Raw genomic sequence first — 27143 nt, forward strand, 5'->3', positions numbered from 1 at the left:
CAAGCATTTTTTGTGCATAAGTTTCCATTACTTGTTCCAAGATTGAACAGTTTTACAGAAATACCTTGTTAGAAGGAAGCTGGGTTTATTTTTATATGTGCAGTGGAAGGCTGGTTAAATGTGACTGCAACTTCTGAAAACTGTCATTGGTGTGGGTTTTGGTTTTGGCTGGTGCCATCTGAGAAGAACATGGCGCTGATGCTGTTTGGCTGTGAGAGTATATGAACTTGCATACTTGAAGTATACCTATAGGAGAATCCAGTTACGTGCATGTGGAATCTGTTGGACTTGTAGAAGATTATTTAAATTTCAGTTAAAATTACAAATTGGTTTGCAAGTCACTGTCATTTTGAATAATATTAAAAACTTGGAAGTAATCTTACTTTTTGATTCTTTCATGTGACAGTCATTTGCTTATTATCTCTAGCCTACATTAATGTGTTAGGATGTATTTATTTGGGATCAAGGATTTTTAGTCTCTTAATGAACTGTCCATACAGTCAGTGGTTAGGATTTTAGGAAGCAGTTCTGGTTTCAGGTCTTGTGCAATACCTTAAATAATGTAGGGAAATTAAATGTTTAAAAGATGTGAGGTTTTATTACAATGAGATTCACTTCGGCATTGTAAAATTATTTTTCAAGTGTGCTTGTGGGTTACTCTTGTTGGAAACTTTGGATAGAATCTGGACATGTGTGAGGTGCTTGCTTGATTCAGCCTGTCACACTCTGTGTGTTTTGCCTTGTTCTTTTTCCAGCTGCCTCAGGAAGAAGGCAAGTGACTGTATCTTCCTGGCCCTGTTTGCGGAAATATCAGTGAATATGAATTTCCGCAGACCGTAATCGTGGTAGCAACACCGAGCTTTTAGGTTATCCTGCTACAAGATTTCTATGGGGAGAAGTCAGGAAACATCACTGGTCTGCGTTCAGTTTCCAGTTACACTGTTGCACTTCTCTTGTGCAGGATGGAAGGACTTTAATTCTCATTTCTACCTTGCAGAGAATCAACAGGTTGCTGTCCTGAGCACCACTGCAGCCTGTCAGCAGGGCTGTGATGTGTTAGATCATTGTTTAACACGGATTTGCATTTCTTCCGTTTCTTTCATCAAACCAGAGGGCCCTTGGTTTTAATAAAAACCAAGTTTTAAAAAAAAACTTAATGGATTATGTGCAGGGCTGATCCATGGTCCATGTATCATCTCTATTTTATCTGTTTTATGAATATTTTTAACATTTACAGCGTTGTTTTGACTAATGTTTAGTAATTATGACAAAATGGCATTTTAGTCATCGTAGCAGTGTTGTCACTGAATGAGGAATTATATAGAAGACATTGTTAATCTCAAAAGTATTTGCCAATTTGTGAAGATAAAATTTTATGAACATAAGTTAATAAAACTCAGTGCGTAACCCTGGACATATTTAATCCTATCTGAAATTCCATTCATTTTGTTTTTCTCATAAATGTGGAGTTTCTGAATATTCTTTTAATAGATGAGTTCCATTATTTATTCTCAAATCCAAACAGAATGCAAAGCTTTCCTTTCCCTTTGTGTGAGGCTGGATAGGGGAATGTTTCACTCTGAAATCAGAGTTAGAAACAGGACATAAATCCAGTGTGATTGTCCTCAGGCTGTTTCCTTTGGTGCGAGTTTAGCTGTAACCATTGCATGAAAATGATCTGCTGTGAACTACATTGTGTATAACCTGAGCATTTATATGTCCGCTGGTTGTAAGTGCTGAGTTATTATGTTGTATGTATTTGCAATTCACTATATTGATCTTCATGGATGCTTTTTAGACCTCCATTCCACAGCCTGGTAACTAAAGGTTATATATACCAAAAAATTAGATCCATAAAGCTTGTCTTTATGTTTTGGCCAACATTATGAGCAAATGAGATACCTGTTTTTCACTTTTAGTGTGGGGATATGTTGAAGTTATTCATGGTAATTAACCAAAGTAGTTTCTAATTTCTTAAAAGCTTATTGCATAAGTATATAATTTCATTTTAAAGAGGCAGTCTGTTCATCAGTGTTTAATATTGAATTTCTGTAGTAGAAGATTCACATTTGTGTTTATATATTAAAAGAAAGTATTTTAAATTGTGTGTCTAGCAGTTTGGTAATTATCTCTAAATTGCTTTTGAATTGGGAATGGGATGAGTGTTTCCTTAACTGTCTCATGTCTTCAGTTTTTACTTGCTCACTGATACTTAATTCAGAACAATCATGTAATTCAATTATCTTTCTTCCATAGTCTTGCTGAAATTAGGCTTTTTGGTTGGTTTCAGAAATACTCAGTTATGTCTTTTAACATTGAATTCTTGTTATTTTCCATTACTTTAGCGCAAGTTATGGAGTTGGGAGTTGTAAAGTGACTCCCAGAGTCTCTCCTTGCCTGCTGTGCCCCCACCAGCATGGTGGCCTGTGCTGGTATTAATGTTCATATTTCCGTGCTTTAAAAACAGTGTGTTGCATTAGGAAATCAATTGAGATAAAGCTGGATTTAAACCTCCTCCTGAAATGTTCATCAGTAATCCCATATTGAGTGAACTGCAAGATGGAATAGGGAAGTGATTGTGTGTGCTTTAATAAATGAATATTGCAGCTTGTTGTGAGGTTTGGATTTTGTTTTTTGGGGGGTTTCTCTTGTTTGTTTGGGGTTTTTTCCCTCCAACTAAGTGAGCCTTAACTGCCATATTGTCACTTTGAAAGCGTAAGAAGTGTTATGGAAAACAGGTTACTGTTATTGACATGCAGGGTTGCAGTAGCTGCAATTAAAGCAATTTTAATGAGTTTGAGGGGAAAAACCCCTGAATCTGGTGAGTTCAGAATAAATTACCACAAGGTTTTTGAATTGTCCTGTGGTGGTTGTACAGGTTTTTCATGCTGCAGCCTTGAATATAGTAAGTTAATTCACAAGCTGCAGGTTTTATGTTCTAGATGAGACAAGAACTTCAGAGAGAGCTGCCATGATTTGTTATCCAGTTCTCTATTTGTATTATAATAAGAAAAAGAAATAGCAAACGGCACTGGAGAAATGGACACTAACAATGACAAACCTGCCTTCTTTTTCCTGGTTCCAGGGCATATTCCCTTGTGGATTCTAGTCAAGTGTCTACCTTCCTGATTTCTATTCTTCTCATAGTCTACGGCAGTTTCAGGTAAGATTTTTTTTTTAAGGTTCTGCAGAGTTTTTTATTTTTCAAGTAAAAATATTGCAAGTGACTGAATACAGTTTATGCCTTTTTGTTTCATTGTATCTTTGTCAGGCATAGCCAACATAAAAAAACTTACTAGGAAATGGAAAAGGAAGAAATAATAGCGAGCTGGGGTTTTTAAAAAATGTAATTGTATGGCATGGTACAAGCATGTATAAGATCACTTAAAAGTCTGTGCTTGAGGACAGCTCTGTGAAGTTATATTTTAGAGGATATAAAAGAATTGTTGAGACAGATAGAAGGTAATGTTCTCGATATCAGAATCTTCTATACATTTTCCAGTGGTGGTTGATTGAGAATGTGCTCCTGGGATTTGAAACCAGTCCTGTAAAACAGCGATCCCCGGGTCCCACTGCTGTTTGCTCAAGTGTCTTAATAGGGAACTGGGGAACACTGTCAGTGTTGAATTCCAGCAAAGCATCTGAGAACTGCTGCAGGATGAGTTTGAGTCTTCAAAAATTAAATTTGCCTCATTTTAGGAGACCTGAGTATAGTTTAGAGAAAACACAGTTATCCCTTTAGACTCGCATGCTGTATTATACAGTTTGTTTTACTGTAGTGGTGCCTAAGGAATGAGGCTCATACTGACATATTAAAACAATATAATCACAATATCAAAGTATTATTTTTTTAAACTTAAATACAGCATGTTTTTCTTTCTGCTTCTTGAAGAACATTTCTTCATTTCACAACTCTGTGATAAAAGGTGTTATACTCAGTATGGAGTCTCTGAACTGCTGTGAGTATTCCTGAAATAGATGATAGCTGTGCTCATACGTATGATATAAGCTGCAGCTGTTCTAGGATTAGAGGTTTTATATCACTATCATAAGTTAATAAAGTTATATAATGAAACAGCCAATTTTTTTGCAAGAGCTGTCTGTTGTTAGCAAGTGTTAGATAACAGCACTGCTGGTGGAATAAAAATAGAGGGCTTTAGGAAAACAAAATCTAGAGATGATCAGAATAAAAAGGTAGTCAAAGGTTGTATTTGTTTAGTTTTTTCTTCAAGTTTTGAGTCAGATTAGCATATAGTTGAGGGACTAATTAAAGTTTTAACTATTTGAATTTATGCAATTGTGTAAAAAGGGACTATGCATCTGGCTGCAAGAAGCCATAGAATTTATTAAAATTCAATTACAAAAATGTAATATATATGTAAAAATGTAATATAAATATATATATTTATATAAATATATATATATATGTAAAATGTAATATAAAACAGCAGGGGTGTGTGAACTTAAATTGCTTATCTCTCATGAAGCTCCTTGCCCTTAAAAATTTTCCCCTGCTGTTTGCTATCCTATTCCTATTGGTACCTACACATGCTCTTAGCATTTTGTCCGATAATTTACATTTAAAACTACTCACTTAGTAAGGACTGTGAACTCCAGAGCAATCTGACTCACTGGATGAAGTCGTGGGATGGTGACGGATACAAATCCATTGAGGAAATGTCCTGTTTTAGTCTTTTTCTTTTGCATGTATCCTGAAGATCCCATGATGTGAGTTACAGACCAAAATAGGGTCCCAGAGTTTTAAAATTACTTTCCTAATTAATCTCCTGTATGTGGTTTCTTTAGCAGGTGTCTGAGCTGAAACCCACAGTTATGTTGGGGACTTGGACAAACTCTGATTCTCTTTGATCAGCGAGCAAGGTCAAAAGCAGTTTTTTACAGAAAATTGTACAGTGGCGTTAATAAAGGGGTCTGAAATACAATTAAGGTATTCAAGAAATTCAAGTGTGGTAATAAGTTACAAAATGATATTTATCTGGAAATGCTTAAAGTAGTAAAATAAAAACTTCTGGCAAAGTAGATGAATTTTCTTAGAGAATTGATGTGCTGGGAAGATGAAAGTTAGAGCTTAGGGTGCTCATTCTCATCTGTCAGCAGTGGAGTATTCATCTGGATTTGAGTGTTCGTCTCCTGCAGAGCTGTCATACGACAAAAAGAAAATAGCTCTCCTTAGTTAACCTTTGTGTTGGAAAAAGTGGGTTTGGTTTCTGATTTTCAACTGAGAAGAAGCAGGTAGAGTTATTGTGGTATTCCTGGCAAGTGGCTGAAACAGAAGTTCTGTAATAGGATCAGAAAGAATTGGGTGGGTGAGTCATTAGGATAAAATCCATGTGTGTGGTGGATCTAATCTAAGGCAGGCGGCTTCAGGGGAACAAAGGAAAGCCTTGGTCCACTGCCCTTATTAATAGAAGTAGCATTTGTCCAAAACAAATGAAAAAATTCCAAACCCTCAGTATACTCAGAAGAACATCTAATAAATCATGGGCAAAGCCCAGAACCAGAACAAAGTGCAGTGATAGAGTTGAGTTCGCCTTCTCTTACTGTGCATGAACGAGCATTTCCTGCCTACATTTGTGCTGAGTCAGGAGCTTTAGCTTCCAGCCCTTCTGAATGTCTCTCTCATGTACGTTCTGACTGCTCTCAGCCCTTGAACTTGACATACTTTTATTATTGGCTACCAAAGGAGCAAGTCTAATCCTTTAAACCATTACAAACGGTAAACTGGAGCATGCAAGTAGATGTGTTAGTTGTGGATTTTTAAAGAGGTGAGCTCAGCTTGAAACAGGTTGTTTCCGAGGGCAAGATAGCCACCTGTTCTTGTCGAAATGCTTCTCTGTGACTTAAAGGTTGAGGTTACTTTGCAGGTAACAGCTAAATCTTTTTCTGTCCTGTCACTTCTCCAGACATGGGTTCTCAGCTTATATAAAGCCAGATTTAACCCAGAATCTACCTGTTCAAATACCTGCTTTTGAGCCAAACCAAGAAGTGTGGGATGACACAGGGGTCTTCTATCTCTAAGCTTTGGGTGGGTATAAATAGAAAGTAGCTCACATGGTGAACCCAGAGTGTTCATGTGAACATGGTGTGCTAAGGGCTGGCCGTTCCCATACTCCCAGAGCCTCTCGGATGGGTGACTGTCCTCACTAGTAGAGCAAGAAGGAACTTCTCAATCTCAGTAAATTGCATCTGCAGGTGCATGTATAGATAGATCCATGTGTTGCTATTTTCTCCATTGTTTGATAAGAACATCTCCTACAGGGTTTCCATGAGGCATTTCTGCAGTGGAAGCGATCCATAGTTGAACTTTGCAGATAGTGCCGTGCCAGCAACTTACTCATTCCTTAACCCTCTGGAGTGGCTCCCTGCAGGGGGTGACTCGCCTGCTTTGAAACCCTGTGCTGGAAATCCAACCAGCGGGGGCTCTGAGGACCCACAGAAGAAACAATGGAGCAGTTCAGTGCCCCAGGGGAGGTGCTGGCTCAACATTCCCTTTGGGAGCCCAGGAAAAACTTGAACAAAACCGTGAACATTTCTCAGCTTGCCATTTCTCCACAGCCCAGTAGTTTTGAGTTTATCTTGTTTTACAGTATGATTTTTAACTTTCTTGGAAGGTGTTTTAGTGATCGCTTCTCAACTTTTTTTATTATGTTAGCGATGATTTGTAGCAGAGGGAAGAGCCAAATTATAAAACAGTTGGAGATTATTCAGAGGTTGGCTTGGAAGAGCAGCTGTGTTGTTAAGTGAAAGTAATTTCCTAATTTATGCTTGCTTTGGAGGCAGGGATATTTATAGGTAATAATAATTGCTGACACTATTGCAATGAAAAGAGAGGGGGGACCGAGGTTGTTTATGAACAGTAGATCTAATAGGTTTTATTTCCAGTTTTCTCTGCTGATAGCAATCCCTTAAGTTATGAGTTGCCCGATGCCACTGGGAGAATGATGGTGTGAGGTTCTTGCTAAACGGTGCTAATTCAGAGGGGAACAAAACACTGCACTGAGAAAAGAATTATCTTGTTTGCCTGAATCTTGGACCAAGTCCTGGAGGACTGTCAGCCTCCTCCCAGATTTTTATAGCTTGAGGGGAAAATTATAAAGCTACAATGCATGGGGAAAAAGGGAGTGTGAGTGAAGGATGGAGGTACTCCAAATGAAGGGCGGAGCAAAGAGATCTTTAGAAGAACAAGCTAAGAACAACAGATTTAATTTGTTAGAATTTTAGTATTCCTCCCTTGCCCCTTTGCATTTTCGATAACTCTTTAGCTGATGATCCGTGATCTGTGTACAAGTACTGTGTGTCTGATGCGGAAGCTTCCTCATGTTTTGCCTGAGACCAAGAGCTGCTTTAATCTCATAACGCTGTTGGGGAGCACTTGCTTTACAGACACAAAGGAAACAAACCAGTTCTATGCTGGAAGAGCCTTTTTCTTGTTTTCGTTTTATGGAGTGAAACTGCCCAACCCCTCTGTCTTTAATGCACCACACATGTCTTGATCCTATAAATTTGATTGTGCCTAATTCCAGATACTGGGACTGCAGCACAGACTTGCTCACCTGTGCATTGCAGTAGATGATCAGTGCACTGCAATGAAATAACTGTGCCACCTCTAGAATTGTTTAGAAGGCTGTGGTGTATTTATTACTGGTCTGATAAATGAATAGAATTTGTTTACTTTGCGTAGCACAGTTAAGCTAAACTTGAAAAGAAGTTTAATGCCTGTTGACCTGGAAGTTTTATTGAAATACTTGGATGCTGCTGTAAGCTTAAGACAGGAGCTGTACAGTGAGAGATGCACAGTGCTTCTGGTGGTTCTCTATAGCTCATTTGAATAAATCAATATGCAACTAAATACATGCATCCAAATGAGAAACTGTCATGGTAAACTTGATTGCTGGTATTTTTGTTAAAAAGCACATCAAATTTAACAATAGAAGTGATTGCTGGTCAAAACAGACCTTAAGTGAAATTCCCCCTTTTTAGAAAGTTACGCCAAATGTGCTAGAATATAATTTGGAAGTTGCATCAAAGTGACGGACTGTGGCAAAAGGGGTAGAATACTGTGCTAAATTGAAACTTTTTAAAAATGTGTACATCAAAATGAAAAAATGAATCAATAACAGCTGAGCTGGGTACTTGGGAGTGTTGTCAGCTCCTGTGGATTAATTAAAGTGTATCAATTTGTACTACTTATTCAGAGCTTCCTCTAGTCATCTGTTCTGTGTGCATGTAAAATATACATTGGTAATTTTCTAGGCTTCGCTGAAATTTCTTCAGTGAAGTAAGACCTTATATTAAGCAGACACTTAAAAGCTAGTTTGGGTCATTCATAACAACATTTTGAGGAAGGAAATAATATTGTCTTAAAAATGAAACCTGATAGTCAAATTTGAATGGAAAGGAACAAAATGAGAACTTGGAAAGAGTTCAAATTCACAAGAGAATTGAAATGTTTATTGTGTTCTACACTTCCCAGAAATCAGGTAACAACAAACAGCAGCACAGATATTTAGCACTCCCCAGTGCAGACACTTGGTGGGTGACTGGTCTCACTGTCAGAATCTGGGTTGTGGGGACACAACACTTGGAACAAAGCACTTCAGTTATTTTAATTTCTCACTGTGTATAGTGGTGTTTCTAGTAACCATCATTACAGGGCTTTTCCAGGGGAAGGGTGCTTCCAAGGGAATGAGACTGCAGCTGATAAGCCTAAACAGGAGTTTGGAACTCATCTGTTGCATGTGCTTTGTTCCCTGAAGGTCTCTGAACATGGACTTTGAGAATCAAGACAAAGAGAAAGACAACAGCAGCGCCGCTGGGTCTTTTAATGGCAACAGCACCAATAACAGTAAGGGTCAGCTTTACTCCTTACCTTCCTTGCTTCACTTCAGTGCTGCACCTCCTGCTTCACCTGTGCATGTGTTTGAGCTGCTGCATTGCAGATTCACCTGATCCCAGGCTGTGTCTGGGCACTTCCCACCTCGCTGTGCTGGCACTGCTGTCCACGTCTGGCTCACACCCATGGAAGCTGAATTTAGGATATCAACATAACATTTCCATGATGTGTAAAAATTGCATGTGGCGCAACTTGTCAGGTTTTACTGGAAATGGAAACAGCTTTACTTTTTAAAAAGCCACCCCACAGTTAGGAGAAGGGAATGTAATTCCTTTTTGTCTGGAGCTCATTGCTATGGCGTGTTGGCCAGCCTGTAAGCAGGGAGAGATCGTGGGGTGCACTGACAAGCCCCTAAGGAGGATTCAGCCTTATCAGTAGAGAAACTGAAGCAGAGAATTCACATAGCTCTGGGCAACTCATTTATAATGGACAACGAAATATGTGTCTGCACACTCTCTATTCAGAGTGGGATTAAAATGTCAGCTCCTGCGTGGTGACTGTCCCTTCTGTAATCTATAAATAGATTCCAGGCAGCTTGGCCATCTGACATGCACAGTTTTGCAGGTAAAAATATGGAACCGAACAGTTAGAGTGGAACACAGTGTGCATAGTATGTTGTAAATTCATACTTGAGTTTAACTTAGAGCAATTTATATTGCCATATTTTGAGAATAGGCTCTAGAATGAAATAGTTTCCCGGAGTATAGAAGGTAGGAATGAGAAGCCCTGAGCATGAAACCCTGAATGCTAAGCTTGTTTTGTTTAAAGCAAGAAATAGATCTTTGAAATTTTAACATATGTTGTATGTGTCTCTTGCTGTTTTTGTCTTTTCTAATGTAGACTCTTGGAATTTAAATAGTTGTCAGAGCACTGCTTCTGTTGGCAGCACAGAGCAAAGAGGTTGCTGTGCTTGGTGATACAGCAATGAACAGTTGGCATCTGAAAAGGAAGAGAAGACAGTCTGGGGCTGGGGAGTAAAGCACATTAAGGGGATTAGCTGTCAAAATCATCAGAAATGAAATGAAGAACTCTGACATTTAATGCTGCAGGCACTAATTCCTAGATGCCAAGGTGGTGTGTAGTGTGTCATTTCTAGGTTTTTGTTTTGTTCGGTTTTTCTCTTGGGAAGTTGAAGGGCATGTGAATAAATGTGCCTTCTCAGAGCAGAAGGAGACGGATCTAAGTCACAGATCAGAATTTTTGTATCTTCACACTGTCATCACTGGGCTGTACATTGCACTTTAATGTACCAGACCTCAGCAATGTAGAAATCCCAAGTGGCTGAGCTCTTCTGTTTTTTATTTTTAAAATTTATTGTGCTACTTATGTTTAAGAATAATAGATCACGACTTGAACTAATAAATGACATGACCATGTGCAAGTGTCATGACTTCCATGTCTTTTGTTCAGCTTTTCTTTTATGAAAAGGGTTGAATATTTATGACAGATACTAAGTTGTAGTGAGTGTATTTCATGTATGTTTGAGGTTTTTCAACATAATCAGATACATTGATAACTGAGTTGTACAGGTAACCTGTTATTTATATGACTTGCCACTCCTGACAGGAAAAAATAAGACACATTCTTACACAGAAATACACACAGACACACAATCTATGTGTATATTTACTTGTCTGGGTATGTCTCACAACCTAAAGGCTTATCCATCAAATTCTGGGATTGGTAAAAACCCCTTCATACAGCAGTATTTGATTGTTTTGGGATAACACAGTTGATGTCAAGCTGGTTTTACATCTCTTCTAGGTCTGTGTCACTTAGGAAGTGACTACTTCTGATGTTATGTGTTATTACTTTAGTGCTCTACAAGTAGAAGTGTGTCTTGTATTTTTAATTGGGTTGCTGCTTGTGGCTTCCCCCCTCCCCCACCCCAGGATCAAATGTAAATATAGCTACAGAGACTGGTTGAGTGTTGGAATTTGTTGGGTTAGGTGGGCTTCTCAATTTTGCTGGTAATTCTGAAAACTCAGAAATATGGTAAAAATTGTCCTGTCCCATGATTAACATCCCTGGTAGTCACATTGCATGGGTGAGGTAGGGGAAAATACTGAGAATAAAATAATTTAGTATCTCTGCCCTGTTTAAAATTACTGCCAGCTTTAAAATGTGAGCCTGAATTCATGTTGCTTTTTAGCAAAAAGGCAGTTACAGTGCACTGCACTGATCTGGTGGTTTCATAAGCAGGTAAACGACTTAGGTATTTTTTGGAAACTGCCCTTTATTGTTAGGTTTGATATTATCTGGTGATTGCAACCTGTGATGCAATTTAAGAGCTTGGTGGCCTTCAACCAAGTGGAATTTGAAGCTGTGGCACCCTTTGCATGAGCTGGGTCAGCCTAACATTGGTCAGGCTTTTCACCTTGTGTTAAGAGATTAAGTAAACCTTACATATGCTCTGTTCAACACAGAACAGAGTGTCTCTGTTCAGTGTAAAGTGATTCTAATCCCTAAATAATGTTAATTTTCATAACTTGTTATTCCTTCTATCTATGGCACAAGATAAAACTGAACTTTCAGTTCCTGGGTTCTGCAGAGCGGGACTGTTGCAGTGCACACATAGCTGGAGTGTTTCTGCACAGGCAGCTATGCTGGGCTCTGAGAGCACCAAGTCAATGCCTGGTGCACCAGCACTGAAAGGGAACGTGCTGTCAGAGCCCTCCCCTGTGCTGGCAAGGGCCGGTGTCTGTGTGTGGTACTAAACACAAGTTCAGTGTCCCCCTTTCTCCTCCAGGTATTCAAACCATCGATTCCACCCAGGCGTTGTTCCTGCCCATTGGAGCGTCCGTGTCTCTCCTAGTTATGTTCTTCTTCTTCGACTCAGTTCAAGTTGTCTTTACAATATGCACAGCAGGTGACTAAGTTTTCTTCTCTTTGTAAGACTTGGACTAGAACAGAAAGTATTGATATAATTAAATATTGTTGGTAAGAATTATAATACATGTCACAGTACATTAAAAAAAAGAATCATCAAGTTTCACAGTTGTATTTTCATGTCTCTATAGCTATAAATAAAGTGACAACTATTATTTGAGAAGTATTTTCCACGTAGAGATGTGCTAAACCTACTGAACTATAAATTGCCAGAGGTCTAAACATGCCCAGATGCATTATTTTGCGTAAAGCTCACTTGTTTATAAATCAATCCTCAGAACTGTACATGGTATTTCATAATTCAGGTACTTAATGGGAAGTAACTTTGGAGATCCTGTCCAGAGACTTCTTTCCTAGTTCAGTTTTGGTTTTGCTTTCATGCAGTTTTTCTGTTTCTGGTCTCACTAGCATTTGAATATTAGTCTTTTGTACTGCTTGAATTTAGAACAAAATTGAAACTTAACCTGCAAATAAGTTGCAAATCCTCCAATCCTGTTTAGCATTTACATTTTGTCTTTTAAATAAATACCAAGGCTTTGCTTTTTGGAAAATTTTTGCCTTTTGATCTTACTGCAATTCTTCAAGAGACAAGCTGCTGTTGAGAGTAGCAAGAGTCTTCCTACTGCTCCAGATACAGAGCAGCTTCCAAAAATTGTACTCAGTCCCCATACTGAGTCTGTGAAGATTTTTAAGCTCCCAAATACCTCTCATTCTCTCCTACTTTATTGCAGGCTTTTGCCTCACGGTTTAACTCCTGAGCTGTGCATCCCCTCCAGCCTCTTAAACAGGGCTGGTGTTGATGGGTGAAATCTTAAATATCTAGTATTGAGACTCGTGTCTAATTCTACCTCCTGTAGAGGTCTGTTGAATTCTGCTTTTATAACTTTGACCTATGACACATATGTTCTTTCCTCTTAAAAAATTCTTTGGATAGATTCTACTGTACGCTAGATATCAAGGGAACATATACACACAAATATATAAGCTATTACAAGGAAAGATATATGAAAAAAGAGGAATTTTAATTTGTCAGGGTTATTGGTCTGTTTATTTTTTAAATGACCTTGGGCTTTTTAACTTTATTTGTAACACTTCTGCGTGTAACTAGAGGATCTTTTGTCCTTTGGGGCTTGTTGCAGGTTTCAGGGGATTGGGGATCAGTGCTCTTGGGTATCTTTATTCTTGAACCTGTTTTTTGGTATGTTTGTGCCTTTCCTTGGGCTTGCATCAGAGGGTGTCATCAAGCCCAGAACCTCTGAAAAGCAAGTGTACAGCTCAGAGGTTGTACAGCAGGATGGGGACCCTTCTGGAGTTGGGACCTGGAACTTGGTCCCTCTGTCCCATGAAGCTCAGGTCATGCTATTTTACATCCTCTGTGGTTAGTAGGACTGATGTGGGGGACTGCTAAATTACAGCTGATATCTAGTTTCTTAAACCCCTTCTAAACCTTCCTCTCACAGAGATTTGCCTTTCAGGGAAGAGTCAGGAGCAAGGGTAGGTGCAGCAAGCAGCCAAGGCCAGGACCCACTGCTCGGCAGAGGGCAGAGCCCCAAAGGTGGCACTGCCTGCAGCCAGGAGTTAAGCCAAGAGATTCCCGAGTGAATCATTGGGATTGAGGCTGGAGGGGATGGGAGGCTTGGGACTGGAAGCCTGAACAGTCAGGAGCGACACTGGGAGTGGGTCCTTGCGGGCTCTCTGCATTGGTGTCATGGCAGTTTAACTCTCACACTCTGAACGAGCCTGGCATGGGGACACCAGGGCAGGAGGTGTGGGGTTCCCTGCTGGGCAGAGCAGGAGGGGGGAGGAAGGGGGAGGAGAGATTTTGAGGGCAAAGAGGGTTGAGCCTGTGGTGTTAGAGGCAGGGTAGGGAGCAGGGAGGATAGGCAATACTTAGGGCAGCAGGGGCACAGGGTTTCTGGGCAGTGTTCTTTTACCAAGCACCTCCAAAGAGGTTCTTAGTTCCGTTTGTGCAGAGTTGCCACACTGTTCATTCTTTCCCTGCCTGTTTTGGTTTTCTTCCCCCCTCTGAAGTATTGACAGAACTGTGAGTTTTCATGGTGCTGTTTGTATGCAGACACTTCTTAAATTTTCTTTTTAGATTATTTGAGTTCTCCTTTTGTGGTTTTGTTTTGTTTCAAATCTTCCTCCCACCAGAAGGGAAAGATATGGTTTGACCAAACAAATTTTTCTCCAGTTGGCTTAAACTGTGTAGAGAATGGCTTAATCTGTAAGAGAATGTTTGATTCTCTCCCATCATCTTCATTTGAGAAGAGAAGAAAATTCCCTTTTAAAAACCAGCAACAGTAATTGTTAAAGGAATAAGTACAGGACAGCACAAAGATCTGAATTGCAGCATGCAAAAAGTTCCAAGTGGCTTCCATTTTCATTGCAGTCTGTTCTTGTGGCACAGTTTTGGATGTCTGTGACACATGTCAGTGTCTCCACGCCCTCACGCTCCAGCCTTTTAAACAGTCCTTTAAAAAAACTGGAAGGAAAAATGATTATAAATACCAGCAGTTACTAAACGTTTTTACAAATGTGTGGGTGGGATAAGTATGCTGCTTGAAAATGTTTATGGAAATAGTCTGTTTGGATATTTATGTATTTTTATAATTCTGTCTTCAAAAACTTGAAGCGTTTCATATTGTAAAAAAGTCAAATTGGCAGCTACTGGCTATAAGTTATTTGAAGTTGTACTGTGTTTTAGTAATGAATAAAGAGTTTTGAATGAGATGGGAGAAAAAATTACCGAGTTAAAAAGTGGAAAAAAACCCCCCCTTTATTAAGCTGAGTTAGTTTGTGTCTTATGTTGAAAAATTGAAGGAAAATCTCACAGCCAGTTTGTAGTAGATTTTTTTTACTCAGAATATGTGAAAACTTTTTTTTGCTGACATGATCATGAATAGTTTTAAAACTTTTTTTTAAGGTTTGGGGATGGGGCATTGCATTCCTTTGAGAGCTTTCATTTCATTTCAGTCTGAAGGCTCACTGTTGTGCAGAAAGCCTCAGAGCCTTGAGCTGCTCATGCTGGAATAATATTGAGCATATGATAATGGGACATTGTTGCAAGCGCTTTTTCAAACTGGAGAAGCCTGTTTGTGTTCTGTAGAAATTAGGTCTGAATGTCCTAATATTACCTCTTCTTCTTTTTGTAGTCCTTGCAACAATAGCTTTTGCTTTCCTTCTGCTCCCGATGTGCCAGTACTTAACACGGCCTTGCTCACCTCAGAACAAGTAAGGACTTGAGCAATCCTTTGCTCCTCTTCTTGTGTGTTGTATTTCTTTAATGAGAATTCTTTAATATGCATTAACCTCAGGGCTGATGTTTGTGCATATTTTTTGTGCCAACATCATGTTTCCACTTTGAAAGTAGAAAGCACAGTTTCTTCAAGTCATTTGCACTTGCCAGCCTGGGAAATGCAATACCACTAGAGGGGACTAGATTTCCCAACAGTGAGTTTTAATAAGTTTGGCTTGTTTTGGCTGAGATTTTAGAGTTTGGGATTTGGCATTGGATTTTAATGTTTGTTAACACTGGACTCTGGATTTTAATGCTGGCGCTTCCGGAGACTGTAGTTGAACCAGTGGAAATTACAGTTGTTAATGTCATGTTTTGAAACTAATTTTATTTTTTAACCTTGTGATTGGTGTTCATGTTGCTAAAAGCACTATCTTAGGTGGTGCTAGGAATGGTGGCAATTTCAAGAGCAGTGCCAAGATTTACAGGGTTTTTTCCATCTCTGCAGTTCATGCTTTATACACAGTATTTGAGTGTGAGGAAAGCTTTTATTTTGTTGCTGTTTTGGTACCTATTTGTGGCAAAGGAACTTCCCTTCAGCTGATCTTTCATCAGCCGTTGAGCCTTGTTCCAACAGTGTCCACTTTCTGTTCTTCAAATGGAAACATAAAGTCTTCCAGCTGATGTTTGTGTGTTGTTCTAGGATTTCCTTTGGCTGCTGTGGGCGTTTCACTGCTGCTGAGTTACTCTCATTTTTTCTGTCTGTGATGCTTGTCCTTATCTGGGTCCTAACTGGCCACTGGCTCCTAATGGATGGTGAGTATTTGAATTAAGGGGTTTTACTACTGTTTTGTGCCTGTTCTGACACATCAGTTGCCTGGTGATGATGGGTGAAATTTGCTGATATTAATGGCTTGGCTGCTGAGCTGTGTGGCAGACTCCCTGAAGAGCCACTGCCAGGAACATGCTGGGGAGTGCTTGGGACACCTGTTTTTCTGGTTTGTAAAAGCTTCCGGGGAAGTGCCACAACACTCATGAAAGATATTCCGCACTTCACACACATCTACCATGTGGTGTAGGGTGAATGGCCGGATTGAGTTAAAGATGTGTGGAGACAGTGGTTGTGTATGATTCATAGCTTGAGCCTAAAAATCTGGTTAATTTTTGCTGTGCATCTTGTTGTTTATTGGTTCCAATGCTCAAATAATTTGTTGTATGAGGCAGCTCACAGTAGCTGGTTGTCTTTGATCTCAGTGATGCTTGCCTTGGGTGGTGAGATGGCCTTGGGTGAAACTGGCAATCAGCCAGCTGGCTTGAGGGTGTGATTTATTGGTTTTTTTTCATGGTGGTTGACCTGAATTCACAGTTTACTGTTCCGAAAAGGAGCCTTCGTCCTTCCCTCCTGCCTTCCAAATCTCTTGTGCTAGCTCTGGCACTCTCTTAATCACATGGTAAACTGATCCAGCTCGCTAGAATGGCAGCATACTTGGGTTTTGCTAGCCTATTTTGCTGCTGCTGCAGTGAGATGGATTATTGTGTAGTCAGGTATGTGCAGAAGGTAAGTGGCAGCATGATGGGATCTGAGGGGATGGAGTGGATATAATAGCAAAGGCATGAAGGGGTAGCCAGGAGCAGGACCTCTGCTTCTCAGCAGTGTCAGGCTCCTAAATTGGCTTAGGACATGGTGTAATGGCACCCTGAGGTCTTGATTGCTTGAGGAAAAATTGCAGCATTACCTGCCCTTGAAATTGTTTGTTACAATAGAAAACATTCATCCCATCAGCTTCCAGTTTCTCCTAAACGAGGCAGCAGCAGCAGCAAGTCCTTACTACTGAAACCTCTCATGGCATCTTCATTCTTTCTTTCGTATATGGGCGCTATGCTTCATTCATGGTTTGAACTGCTTTAAAGGTCCCACCTGTTGTATGGAGGGGAAATACCTTTTAAAATACCAGATACTAAATGAAAAATAGCAGACAAAGTCTGTTTTGTGATAAGCAGAGTAGCCTACCATGAAATCAAGGGTGACACTTGATCTGCAGTAGCTGCAAAGCTCAAAGGAATGTCAAGTGTGGATTTTGGCAGAGTCTGAAGAGTTGTCTACACTGAGATACCAGCAGAAGCGTTTAGTTAAAAATAGTTATTTTTGTGAGTGCTTCAGTCTGACATGGTGGACTTTGCAGTAATTCATCTACAGAGCTCTGAGCTGCTGGTGCAGAGTGGTGTCTGGCTTTTATTTGTCTTGGAGGTTTTTATGATTTACTAAATTGTGTTGCTGCTATCTCGCTTTGAATTATTTTGTGTAGTTTATATTAAGGGAGCTTGAACTATATAGGTGATCCTCCTGTCATTTGTTCAAATCCATTTAAATCAGTGTTTGCCAGTGACACTAAATAGGGAATTGCTTTTATTGGCTTTTATCAGGGAAACTCACTGGAGCTTTAGTCCTCGTACTGTGCTGCTGCCTGTGGGATCCCATCATCTCTGCCTTCTCTGTGGCTGAGTCCTGGAGATGCCAGAGACTCCCATGCGGAGAGCAGTGTGGGCAGCAGTGCAGGCATCAGCACCGCTGCCCACATGCATCCAAGTGGAGCACTCCTGTCCTTAAGGCAGCGCTGGCAGCTGCTGGCTGCGCCCGGCCCGGGAGGATCCTCGGTTTGGCCGTTGGCAGAGAATGAGCCAGGTGTTGTGAACGTGCTGCTCGTTGCCTGGGCGGGGCTGGAGGAGGAGCTGGAGGAACGGGGTGGGTGTTCCTTCTGAGCAGCAGCACATTCCGGAGAGTCCTGGGTGTTTGGTCGGGGCTGTGCAGTTGATTGTCTCAGTGTGAAAGAGCGTTGCTGCTCGAGAGCTGAGGAGAACACGGGAATTACTTCTTGGTAATTGCCAGGCCTTACAAAATCGAGGTGTGGTGGTTCCTGCTGGAACAGCCTTCGCTGCCCAAATCCTACCCTGCCCCTGCCTGCACAGCCCTTGGCTGAAGTGCTTCTAAAGGCAGGGACGTGTTACAGGGTAGAGTGAGCCCGTGTTGGCTCCGGGAGGGTTGTTCTGGCATGTGATGATGCACATTTATAGGTATTGAAATGCTTATTTCTCAGAGCAGATTGTTTGATGACAGAATCACCAAGGATGGTCACCATTCTCTGGTAAAGCCTGGTTAAAATAAAAGCTTTCCTAAATAGTGGGCAGAGCTGGAGATGTACAACAGGAATGCTATAGATGTATGGAATATCTGTAGCTACAGAGTGAATGGCATGGTCACGGATACCCCGGGAGCTGCAGCAGCAATTGGGCCTGTGTTCTTATTCCTTTCTTTTAAAATACACTGTGATTAGATCAGATCCACCACAACCTGGTGACTTGTGGGAGAAGTTAAGGCTTCCCTAGCTTACGAAGTCTTTGTAAACCAGACCCCACACCACCAGCATCTTGGATGCAGGAGAGCTGGAAAGCTGCCAGAGAGTCTAATCACATATGCAAGAATATTCTTAATCCTCAGAATATCCCTGTTCCATAAGAAGTGTGTTTGCAGGAACTCTGGAGTTAATTTGTTCCGTTAATTGAGGGTTAACTCTTCCAGTGCTTTCTTATTCAGCCTTGTTAACCAATTGCACAGCACTTCCAAACCAGAGCTACTGGTTGTGTGGCTGCTCTACCTCTCTTTCTTTCTCTCATCTTTGTCTATTTTTTAATGATTTGGAGTATATTTCAGTGAAGATTTGCCTTATATTGTTTGTTAACACTATGCATGAGCTTGGATAGGGAAGCTGGCTTCCATTTAGAGAAGCCATTGACTGCACTTTGGCCCATATTACTTGTACTTGCTCTTGGGCATTCCTGCTTCTCTTGCTTTTTAAACTTACCAGCGTTTCTTAAAGCAGTTGCAAAACTGTGTAATTATTAGCATGTGTATTTCACTGTCAGCTCTGAAGGATTTTTTCCATCTCCTTTTCTACCCAGTATTTGCTTAGTTTGATGCCTTGGGCATGTGCCTGTGTTCAGTGAGAGAGAAATGAAGTGTGTGACCAATAGATAAAACTCACACTAGTTAAAATATTTCCATTTCTCATTAATTATAACCTGAAAATCCTCTCCTAAATATAGGCTTGCTTGAGCTATTATTGACACTGGCTTTAGAGAAACATCTTTAATTTAAAACAGTCTGTTCCGTTGTATTTGCTCTTCTGCCCAGGAAGTCTGTAACTGATGGCTATACTGAATTACTGAATACAGTTCTTTTTCTTGCTGCTTTGCTGTGTCAAATTTTTCAAAACTCAATAATTTGCTCACATTTTGTAGCTTGCTGTGCAGTTTCTTACAGTTCTGCAGCGTGAGTTAGGGTGCATTTTTATGTCAGTAATCCCATTGGTTTGTTCAAACTGGCTGCTGTGACACTTGGGGTTGTGCTAAGGTTGCCAGTTCTCAAGAGATAAGGTGGACTTGACAGAGTTGCTGGGATGCAGCCCCTAGGCACTGCAAGCAGCCACGCTGGCAGGAGGCCTCTGGGGCATGCTTATTCCTTGAATGCATATAGATGTGCTTCCCTAGTGATTGGATGGAAGATCGCCCCAGCTTTCAGGTGAAATGCAAGTGTAAGGTGGCTTCACAGCCCCATAATTACAGCCTGAGAATCCAGAAGTTAATTTGTCCATTTTGGCTGAGTCCAGTTGTCACACTGGTGGGCATATGCGTAATGAATTGGCTTCCCCTGCAGTTCCAGTTGGCAAAAATGGGATTGTAACTTCTTACAAATTCTGTGTCGTGTTAGACAAAGACATTTTGTTGACAAATGTCTGCATGATTGACTGTAATCTGATCCCAGCAGGGCTCCATTATTCCTTGCAAATAGACTGATACCATAGATAAAAGCCAATTTGCTTTTTAAGATTTTTTTAAAAAATTGTTTCATTTTAAGTATTTCTTTGGGGATTTACTTGTAACCAGTAGAAATACATTCAGTTGTCAGTTAAGTGTCCTTGGTAGCTGAGGCTGGGCTTAAAGAAGCAGGCAATGACACAAATGTGAAGACTGGGTTTTTGTTTAAAATCTTACCTTTCTACCCTGACAAAATTCCCCTTGGTACAGAGTGAAAATCTGAGCTGTGTTATGTTCTTCAGCTCACTGATCTGGCTGAAAACTCACTCTTAGGAGGGATTAGGAAAAAACTTACCCATATTTTTTCCCCCTAAGCTTTCACACACATTTTGGTTATTGGGAAATCCCTGGATATCTAAATGGTGACGTTTCATGGTATTCAGGCAGTCTTGCACAGTCTTGCCCAAGCAGAAGTTTGGTTTGAATGGGTTTTTGTTAGACCAAGTTCTAACAAGTCACGTAACCACGCCCTTTCTGAATTAAGAGTCAAGGATCTTATTTATTTTATGCATTTGTTAGAAAACCTAATAGAGGAAAAGTAGAGGTTTGTGTTTGAGGCACAGAGAATTCAAAGTTGTTTTGTTGCTTCTGTTTTAAAGTGGGTAGTCAGGGTTGTACAGGGGAGATGGAGTCTCTAGGCAGAGGATGTGGAAACATTTCTTTGTGGTGGGTGGTGGAAGTTGAGTGGAACAGGCAGTTGTGCCTGCAGAGTGATCTCTGCTTCTATGGGGACATGTTTGCAGTTGGCTACTGAATGTATTTTGACTTTGCTTAACCCTGTTAAGAATTTCACTGTCTGGAAATGGTAGACAGTCATCTAAGTGCGTGCTGAGCTGCACAGGTGCAAACAGAGGCTTCTTTGGGGTTCTAGGGGGAGATAGTGGCTTGGGATTGGTGTTTTTCTGTTTGTTTTGCTATTTTTAATGAACTAATAATGTCTTGCATTTTGTAGCTCTGGCTATGGGCCTGTGTGTTGCAATGATAGCCTTTGTTCGGCTACCGAGCCTGAAGGTTTCCTGCTTGCTGCTCTCTGGGTTACTAATTTATGATGTCTTTTGGGTAAGTGTTTGGTTTGGTTTTGCTAAAACTGTTTTTATGCTTTGGATTTGTAATCAGCTTGGGACTAGTTTTACATGAAGTTTGCTGGTATAAAGTTGATGAAATCTGGCAAAGCCAAAAGATCAGCTCCACCACTCCATTCTGAGATGCTGAATTCTACAACAGGATACAGAATTATCTTCTTGCTAATTACTTGAAAAAAAACCAGAAATAAGATTAGAATATTTTGACTTTTGCATATTATATTAAAAAAAAAAATTTGGACCTCAAATTTTGAAAGCCCTCGGATGATGGGAACAAGCATTTCCCATACACACAAAGAAAGCCATGTCCACACCAGCAAAGGGTGCATGTGTTGGCTTCTGATTATATGCAGAACAGGAATGTGAATGGACTTGCAGCCAGAAAAGTTGGCATAAAATCCTAGTGCACTTCTACAAGAAACCTGACAGAATGTATTTTGTAATAGGAAGAGGGGTTTGTTTTACCTTTGCATAACACTGAGCACTGATCCAGGGCAGCACCCACTGACAGCTCTGGCAGCCAGGCAGTTTTCCAGTGGGATGGGCTGTAGCATAAAAGCCTCTTGGAAACAAGGGCTGCCTCATTCCATTTATGAGTGAGCACTATGGTCACCTCTTCTGTTCTGCAGCTTTCTCCTATATTCAGGGTGCTGTTATCTGCATTTGTCATCCCACACTATCTGCTTGTTGTCCAGACAGATCCTTTGCCAAAGGATCTCAAGGTATTAATCAGTATCTTGATATCAGAAAGTATATTCCAGTTATTCTTGAGGATTAATAGTGTAAAAAGCTCTAGCTGAATTTTTGAAATACATTTTGCCTTTCATCATCATATGTATATGGAAAATTTGGAAAATATCCTTTCTTTTCTTCAATAGGCAAAGCAAAAATACATGCAGCTTGAGTTGCTGTGTAATTGCAGTTTGTGACTTCTGATTTCCTTGCTCTGTAGGTCTTTTTTTCTGCCTACATCTTCAACAGCAATGTTATGGTGAAAGTGGCCACACAACCAGCTGATAATCCCCTGGACGTGTTGTCCCGGAAACTTCACCTGGGACCAAATGTGGGCAGAGATGTTCCCCGTCTGTCACTGCCTGGCAAACTTGTATTCCCAAGGTAAAAGCTTCTTTTACTATATTACATGAGAAATGTTTTCCCTCCATAGACTTAACAGTACTAATTCTGTTGGGAAATACCAGCCTAGATCCCTGTTCAGTCATTCCCTCTTCATGCTAAAGAGGAGTATAATGAGCAGTGAGGACTGGACACCTTGCTCATTTGTAGAGAAGAGACCCTGACTGGGGTAAAAGGTGCCCTGTTCAGAGGAGCATAGACTTTTCAACATTTGTGTGAGTTCTGCAGCCTGATGATTGCTAGTGTGACCTTACACTTAAAAGCAAAAGATCTGAGGTTTATTATAACATCAGAATAGCCTGGATTACTGCATAATTGCAGATGATTGGGAAGGGGTTGGAAACTGATCTAAGCAAGGGTGGGTTACCAGGCAAGCACAGTGCTGGAGGGACATTATTCCATATGTCCCTGCTCCAGTGGTTCCCTGATGGCTCAGATCTATAAGCAGACACGCCCAGGGCCTGGTGGGGCAGTAAGCTCGGTGCAGCAGCAGTCAAGCAGTAGGTTTTGTTGGCATATTACTCTGTTCTTGTTTCTTTAGATGTTGGGATGCTGAACTTAGAGAGATTAGAAGATGATTGTCTGCAATGATAAAAACAAAATTGTTCACTTTGTCAACTTTGTGATAACTTAATTTGCCTTCATTTTCATGAAAAACATCTTGGATTTAAGATAATAGACGATTTTAGTTCTTAATCTTTTTCACAACTGGCTCTTTTCTGGGAATCTGACAAGACTGTAGTTTTCTGTTTTGTCCGAATATCCAAAATGGATGTACTGCCTTGTTTTATATCTATGTGCACGGGGATGAAGGTGCACTGCTTATCAGTGGTAATCAAACAGATAAAAAGGGCCAGCTGGTCCCTCTCATCAGCGCTGAGGAGGGAGAGGACTGAAATACTGTGTCAATGGATCTGTTTCATTGAGTGAGTTAAGGGCAAAAGCAGTGTAAACACTACTGGGAGAAGGAAACTGGTTTGGAGCAATGTCATCCCTGCCCAAATGGTTTGTGTAAAGCTGAGATGGTGGAGAAATCACTGAGGAAAACCTCATTAGCCAGCATTGGGTTCTGCTATGTGCAAGTTTGCTGGTAGAAAGAGGGGCTGTGCCAAATGAAGCTCAAAACCACAGTGGAGGAGTCTAGAGCTTGTCATCTTGTGTTTTGGGCATGAACCCAATTCCAGTTGCTCTTTAGTTCCACAGGCAGCCACTTCTCCATGCTGGGGATTGGAGATATTGTGATGCCAGGGCTTCTGCTCTGCTTTGTCCTGCGCTACGATAACTACAAAAAACAAGCCAACAGTGATTCCTGCGGTGCCCCAGGACCAGGGAACATCTCTGGGCGTATGCAGAAGGTCTCTTACTTTCACTGCACACTTATTGGCTATTTTGTAGGTGAGTAATTAGTTCAATATGAAGAGCTGCCTAAGTGAGCAGACATGGGATTACTGTAGTAGGTTTAAAAGATAATGAAAGCAAGTGTAAAGAGGCTTTAAGAGAATGCTTGGTTATGTTCTTTTTAATCCTCCTCTCTTTGTGTTTATTGGCATAGTCTATAGTCTTTGAGATTTTTTTTTTTCGTAGTTGTATTTTACATAGAGGATGAAAGAGATTATCAGTGGTTTTGTTAGCACTTGGCACTTTGCTTCACTGGCATAGAAAGTGTCGTAGTTCATACCTGAGTGATGGGAAAAATATGGGAGTTTCCAGATGAATTTTGCTGTGCACAGTACATAGCAGATCTAAGCAATTCACCTAGGCAATTCCTGCATATTTGTATTCTGATCCTGTGACATAGTAGTACATACAGAAAATCATCAGTAGTTACAACTGGAATGCTGTTTATAATTTGCTGTAGCCAGCCCTTTCCTGTCTAGTATAAAATAGGCTTTTCCCTCCAGTCAGGACATGCGTGTGCGTATCCTGACCTCCTGTGGCCCTTCTGAGGCTGAAAAGGAAAGATCATTTCCTACCAATAGCCTTCTTTCCCCCACACCTCGATTTTTCCCCCTACACTCCCTGCTGGCAAGTGTTCAGGAAAGTCATTCCTGATGTGTACAGCCCTTCCCATGAGCCCCTACTGCTCAGGCCAGGGGCCACACATCAGCAGTCTCAAGAGCAGCACTTCAGTGCAATGCAATCAGCTTCCCCCCTTCACCTTTTGTTGTATTTTGTCTGAATTATTCTTGGCTTAGTCTGAAATTCAAAACTGGACCAAGTGGCTCAACACAGCCCAATACTAAAATAGAGTAATTTTTCACTGTTTTGCTTGTTTTAACTGCATTCAGGGAAAGCAAAGCACAGAGAAGTAACTTTTCCTCACCTGTGTCTCATAATGAGGGTGAAGGAAATCTCAGTGGATGAAATGCTGAGAAACATCCGCATGCAACCTGAAGATATTTATAGTGACTTTTTTTTCTTACAGGTTTATTAACTGCAACAGTAGCTTCTCGTATTCACCGGGCAGCCCAGCCTGCCCTGCTCTATTTGGTACCATTCACTTTATTGCCACTCCTCACCATGGCCTATTTAAAGGTAAGAGGGGAGGACATGTGGGCAGCAGGAAGCTCTGGGCCAGCTGGCAGCAGGGTCAGTGTCCTTGCATTGGGCAGCAATGCACACATCTCAGGAGGATGATGTGTGTCCCTGGCAGCCCTGGCCCAGAACAGAGGGGGACTGCTGCTGTCAGGTCAGTCTTCATTTCAGAGGACTGAGCAACTGAGAGATGAGTTCCTGAAATAGAAGATCATTAATGGACATAAAGTACCAGTAATTATAAACTAAATAAATTCTGAAATATTAAATTGTTTTAATTGAATAAGTGAATTTGTCCTTGTCCAGTTGGTCATGAAATACCACGTGTACAAAATCTGAACAGTGATTGGAGAGGCAAAACCTTGCTTTCCTCTTCCCCGTCACCTGTTCTAAACAGAAATTTTAAAATTTACCTTTCCTGTTCCAGGGCTGTTGTTGAAGCACACATCTAGCACTCTGCAGAGCAGAACACGAGAAAGGGCAGGATTTTCAACCTAAATAATCATTTCTTTCCCATCAGAAACCTATTTTGGGTATATCTGCTCTACAAATAAGACATTCTGGCCTGACAGCGAAAAGGATTTATTTTTACTGTCTATTGTAATTTGAGAAACAGGTGAAGAATAGATTTACTCTAAGATATGTTTGCAGTTCTGTGTGCATTTTAAAATGTGAATTCTAAGCACAGTTGAGAGTTTCTGAGGGCATGGTCCTTGTGCTGTTTCCCTGCCTAGGGTGATCTACGTCGCATGTGGTCTGAGCCTTTCCACTCCAAGTCCAGCAGCTCCCGTTTCCTGGAAGTATGATGGAATGGACAGGAAGTGACCTGAACTTCTGCCTTGGTCCTTTTCACTTTAACTTGTGGCTTTGTTGTCTCCTAAAGCTGGACTGGCTGGTACTTGGGAAGGTACCAGTGACGGGACATGTATGAACAGACTTTGTATTAAAGGAGGGAAAGAAACAAAAGCTAAAATCCCAGAGCTCCACGTGACTCCGTATCTCCCTGCAGATGTGGAATTGGGGACCCTTTGTACAACTGCAGCCACTTTCCTCTTTTCCTCACTCAGATGGATTAGTACCAGACTATTACCTTTGTGAGAGAGGAAGAGACAGACTTGAAACTAAAAACGGCTTGAAGTCGTTCAAAAACTTGTGAACACTAAATGCAAAAAAAACGGTTAAGCAAACTGAGGCTTCTTCAGAGAACCCCTTGTGGACATTGGGACCAGTTTCCTGCAGGACCTCAGTTTTGAAAAGAACTGAGACAGAAGGTCTTCTGTCACAATATTGGGTTTTTTTGATTTATTAAATATTTCCTGTGGTGTGAGGTTACTTATTAAATCCACAGACATTGAGTGACTTCTTGCAGTATACATATAAAAATTTGTTGTAACAAGTTACATTTCCACCCAGATGTCATATTGCAGTGAAAAAGGGCACGATTTTTATACATATATATATACACACATATAGATATATATATGAATAAATAAAAAGGAAAACCTGTTAAGATCATGCTGTGTAGCAGACAGGGGCTTGCTGTAATTTTTAGCATGTAGCACAGTTACTCTGGCTTTATGTATATGGATCTACAATGAGCTGCTGTTTTTTCCCCCCTCCTACAACTGAAACTGCAATTTAAAACCAAGTGTAGTATTTGTACTGGTTGTACCATGGACTTTAGGGGATATTTGATTTGATCAATGTAGCAAACCAGGGAAAAAAAATGTTCAAACCGAGCCCTGTGTGTCTGAGGGGGGAAGAGGTGGGGGTGTCTTTTTTCTTTTTTTTTTCTCCTTTTTTTGATTTTTTTTTTTTAAACAGCTTCCTTGCAGGTTTTTAGTAGTTCCTTCTTGACCAGTGCATGTATTATAGCAGCAGTTGTCTTTGTGCTTTCTGATCATAGTAATGTATCACTTGTAAATACATTTTTTTCTATTTTCTATTTTTTTGTATTTTTTGCATTGTTTCATTAGTGTGCTGTATTTTTCCATGCCCCTGCCCCTCAAAGAAAAAAAAAAGAAAAAACTGTCTTTTACTGTTGTGACTGGTTGGAGTTTGTGTGTTGACTGCTTTGTACCTGTAGCCTGTGAAAATGTGGATTTTATTGTTCCTTTTTTAAAACCAGCAGTTCCAGTTGTTCTTTTATTGACTGAAAGGCTTCCTTGAGGTAACTAAACTTTTTTCCTTTCAAGCACTGTGCCAAGCGGGGTTTGGGGAGCTCTCCCGAGAGCTCCTAGCTCTTGCTAGTTGATAAATGCTAGGAACTGTTAGTGGGATGGGAAAAGAATGAATGTTGGAGACTGACTGACCATGCAGTGAGGTGACTTTGGGACCGGTTTTGTTCCAGATTGGGGGGGGGGGGGGGGGGGGCGAAACACCTGAAGCTCTCAGCAGTGTCAGGTGGTACAAGAGTGTATTGGACATGGCAGGAAATTTTGTCCAGCCACATGTGTGCACTGTCATTAATGTCACAAAT

The 27143-nt window shown here is 40.7% G+C and overlaps 1 protein-coding gene across 3 annotated transcripts in view; it reads left to right on the forward strand.

Annotated features, from left to right (window-relative positions):
- The window catches only part of SPPL3 (signal peptide peptidase like 3), a 57845-nt gene extending 31134 nt beyond the window's left edge, over positions 1–26711 (forward strand). Inside the window, exons 2-12 of one of the 3 annotated variants that reach the window (XM_042015075.1) lie at positions 3086–3163; positions 4807–4948; positions 8778–8872; positions 11664–11783; positions 14959–15037; positions 15745–15857; positions 20866–20972; positions 21948–22111; positions 23325–23524; positions 24555–24664; positions 25399–26711. In XM_042015075.1, coding sequence (XP_041871009.1) covers positions 8788–8872; positions 11664–11783; positions 14959–15037; positions 15745–15857; positions 20866–20972; positions 21948–22111; positions 23325–23524; positions 24555–24664; positions 25399–25470 — 1050 coding nt within the window. In that variant the 5' untranslated portion in view covers positions 3086–3163; positions 4807–4948; positions 8778–8787 and the 3' untranslated portion in view covers positions 25471–26711. The remainder of the gene's footprint in view (positions 1–3085; positions 3164–4806; positions 4949–8777; positions 8873–11663; positions 11784–14958; positions 15038–15744; positions 15858–20865; positions 20973–21947; positions 22112–23324; positions 23525–24554; positions 24665–25398) is intronic. The other 2 variants (XM_042015073.1, XM_042015074.1) reach the window with 2 other exon arrangements.
- The last annotated feature ends 432 nt before the right edge of the window (positions 26712–27143 follow it).

The sequence above is a fragment of the Corvus kubaryi genome, unplaced genomic scaffold (genome assembly GCF_017639235.1).
Source record: "Corvus kubaryi isolate FWS band 111438036 unplaced genomic scaffold, C.kubaryi_AGA036_p1.0 split3-37173, whole genome shotgun sequence".
Lineage (NCBI taxonomy): Eukaryota > Metazoa > Chordata > Aves > Passeriformes > Corvidae > Corvus > Corvus kubaryi.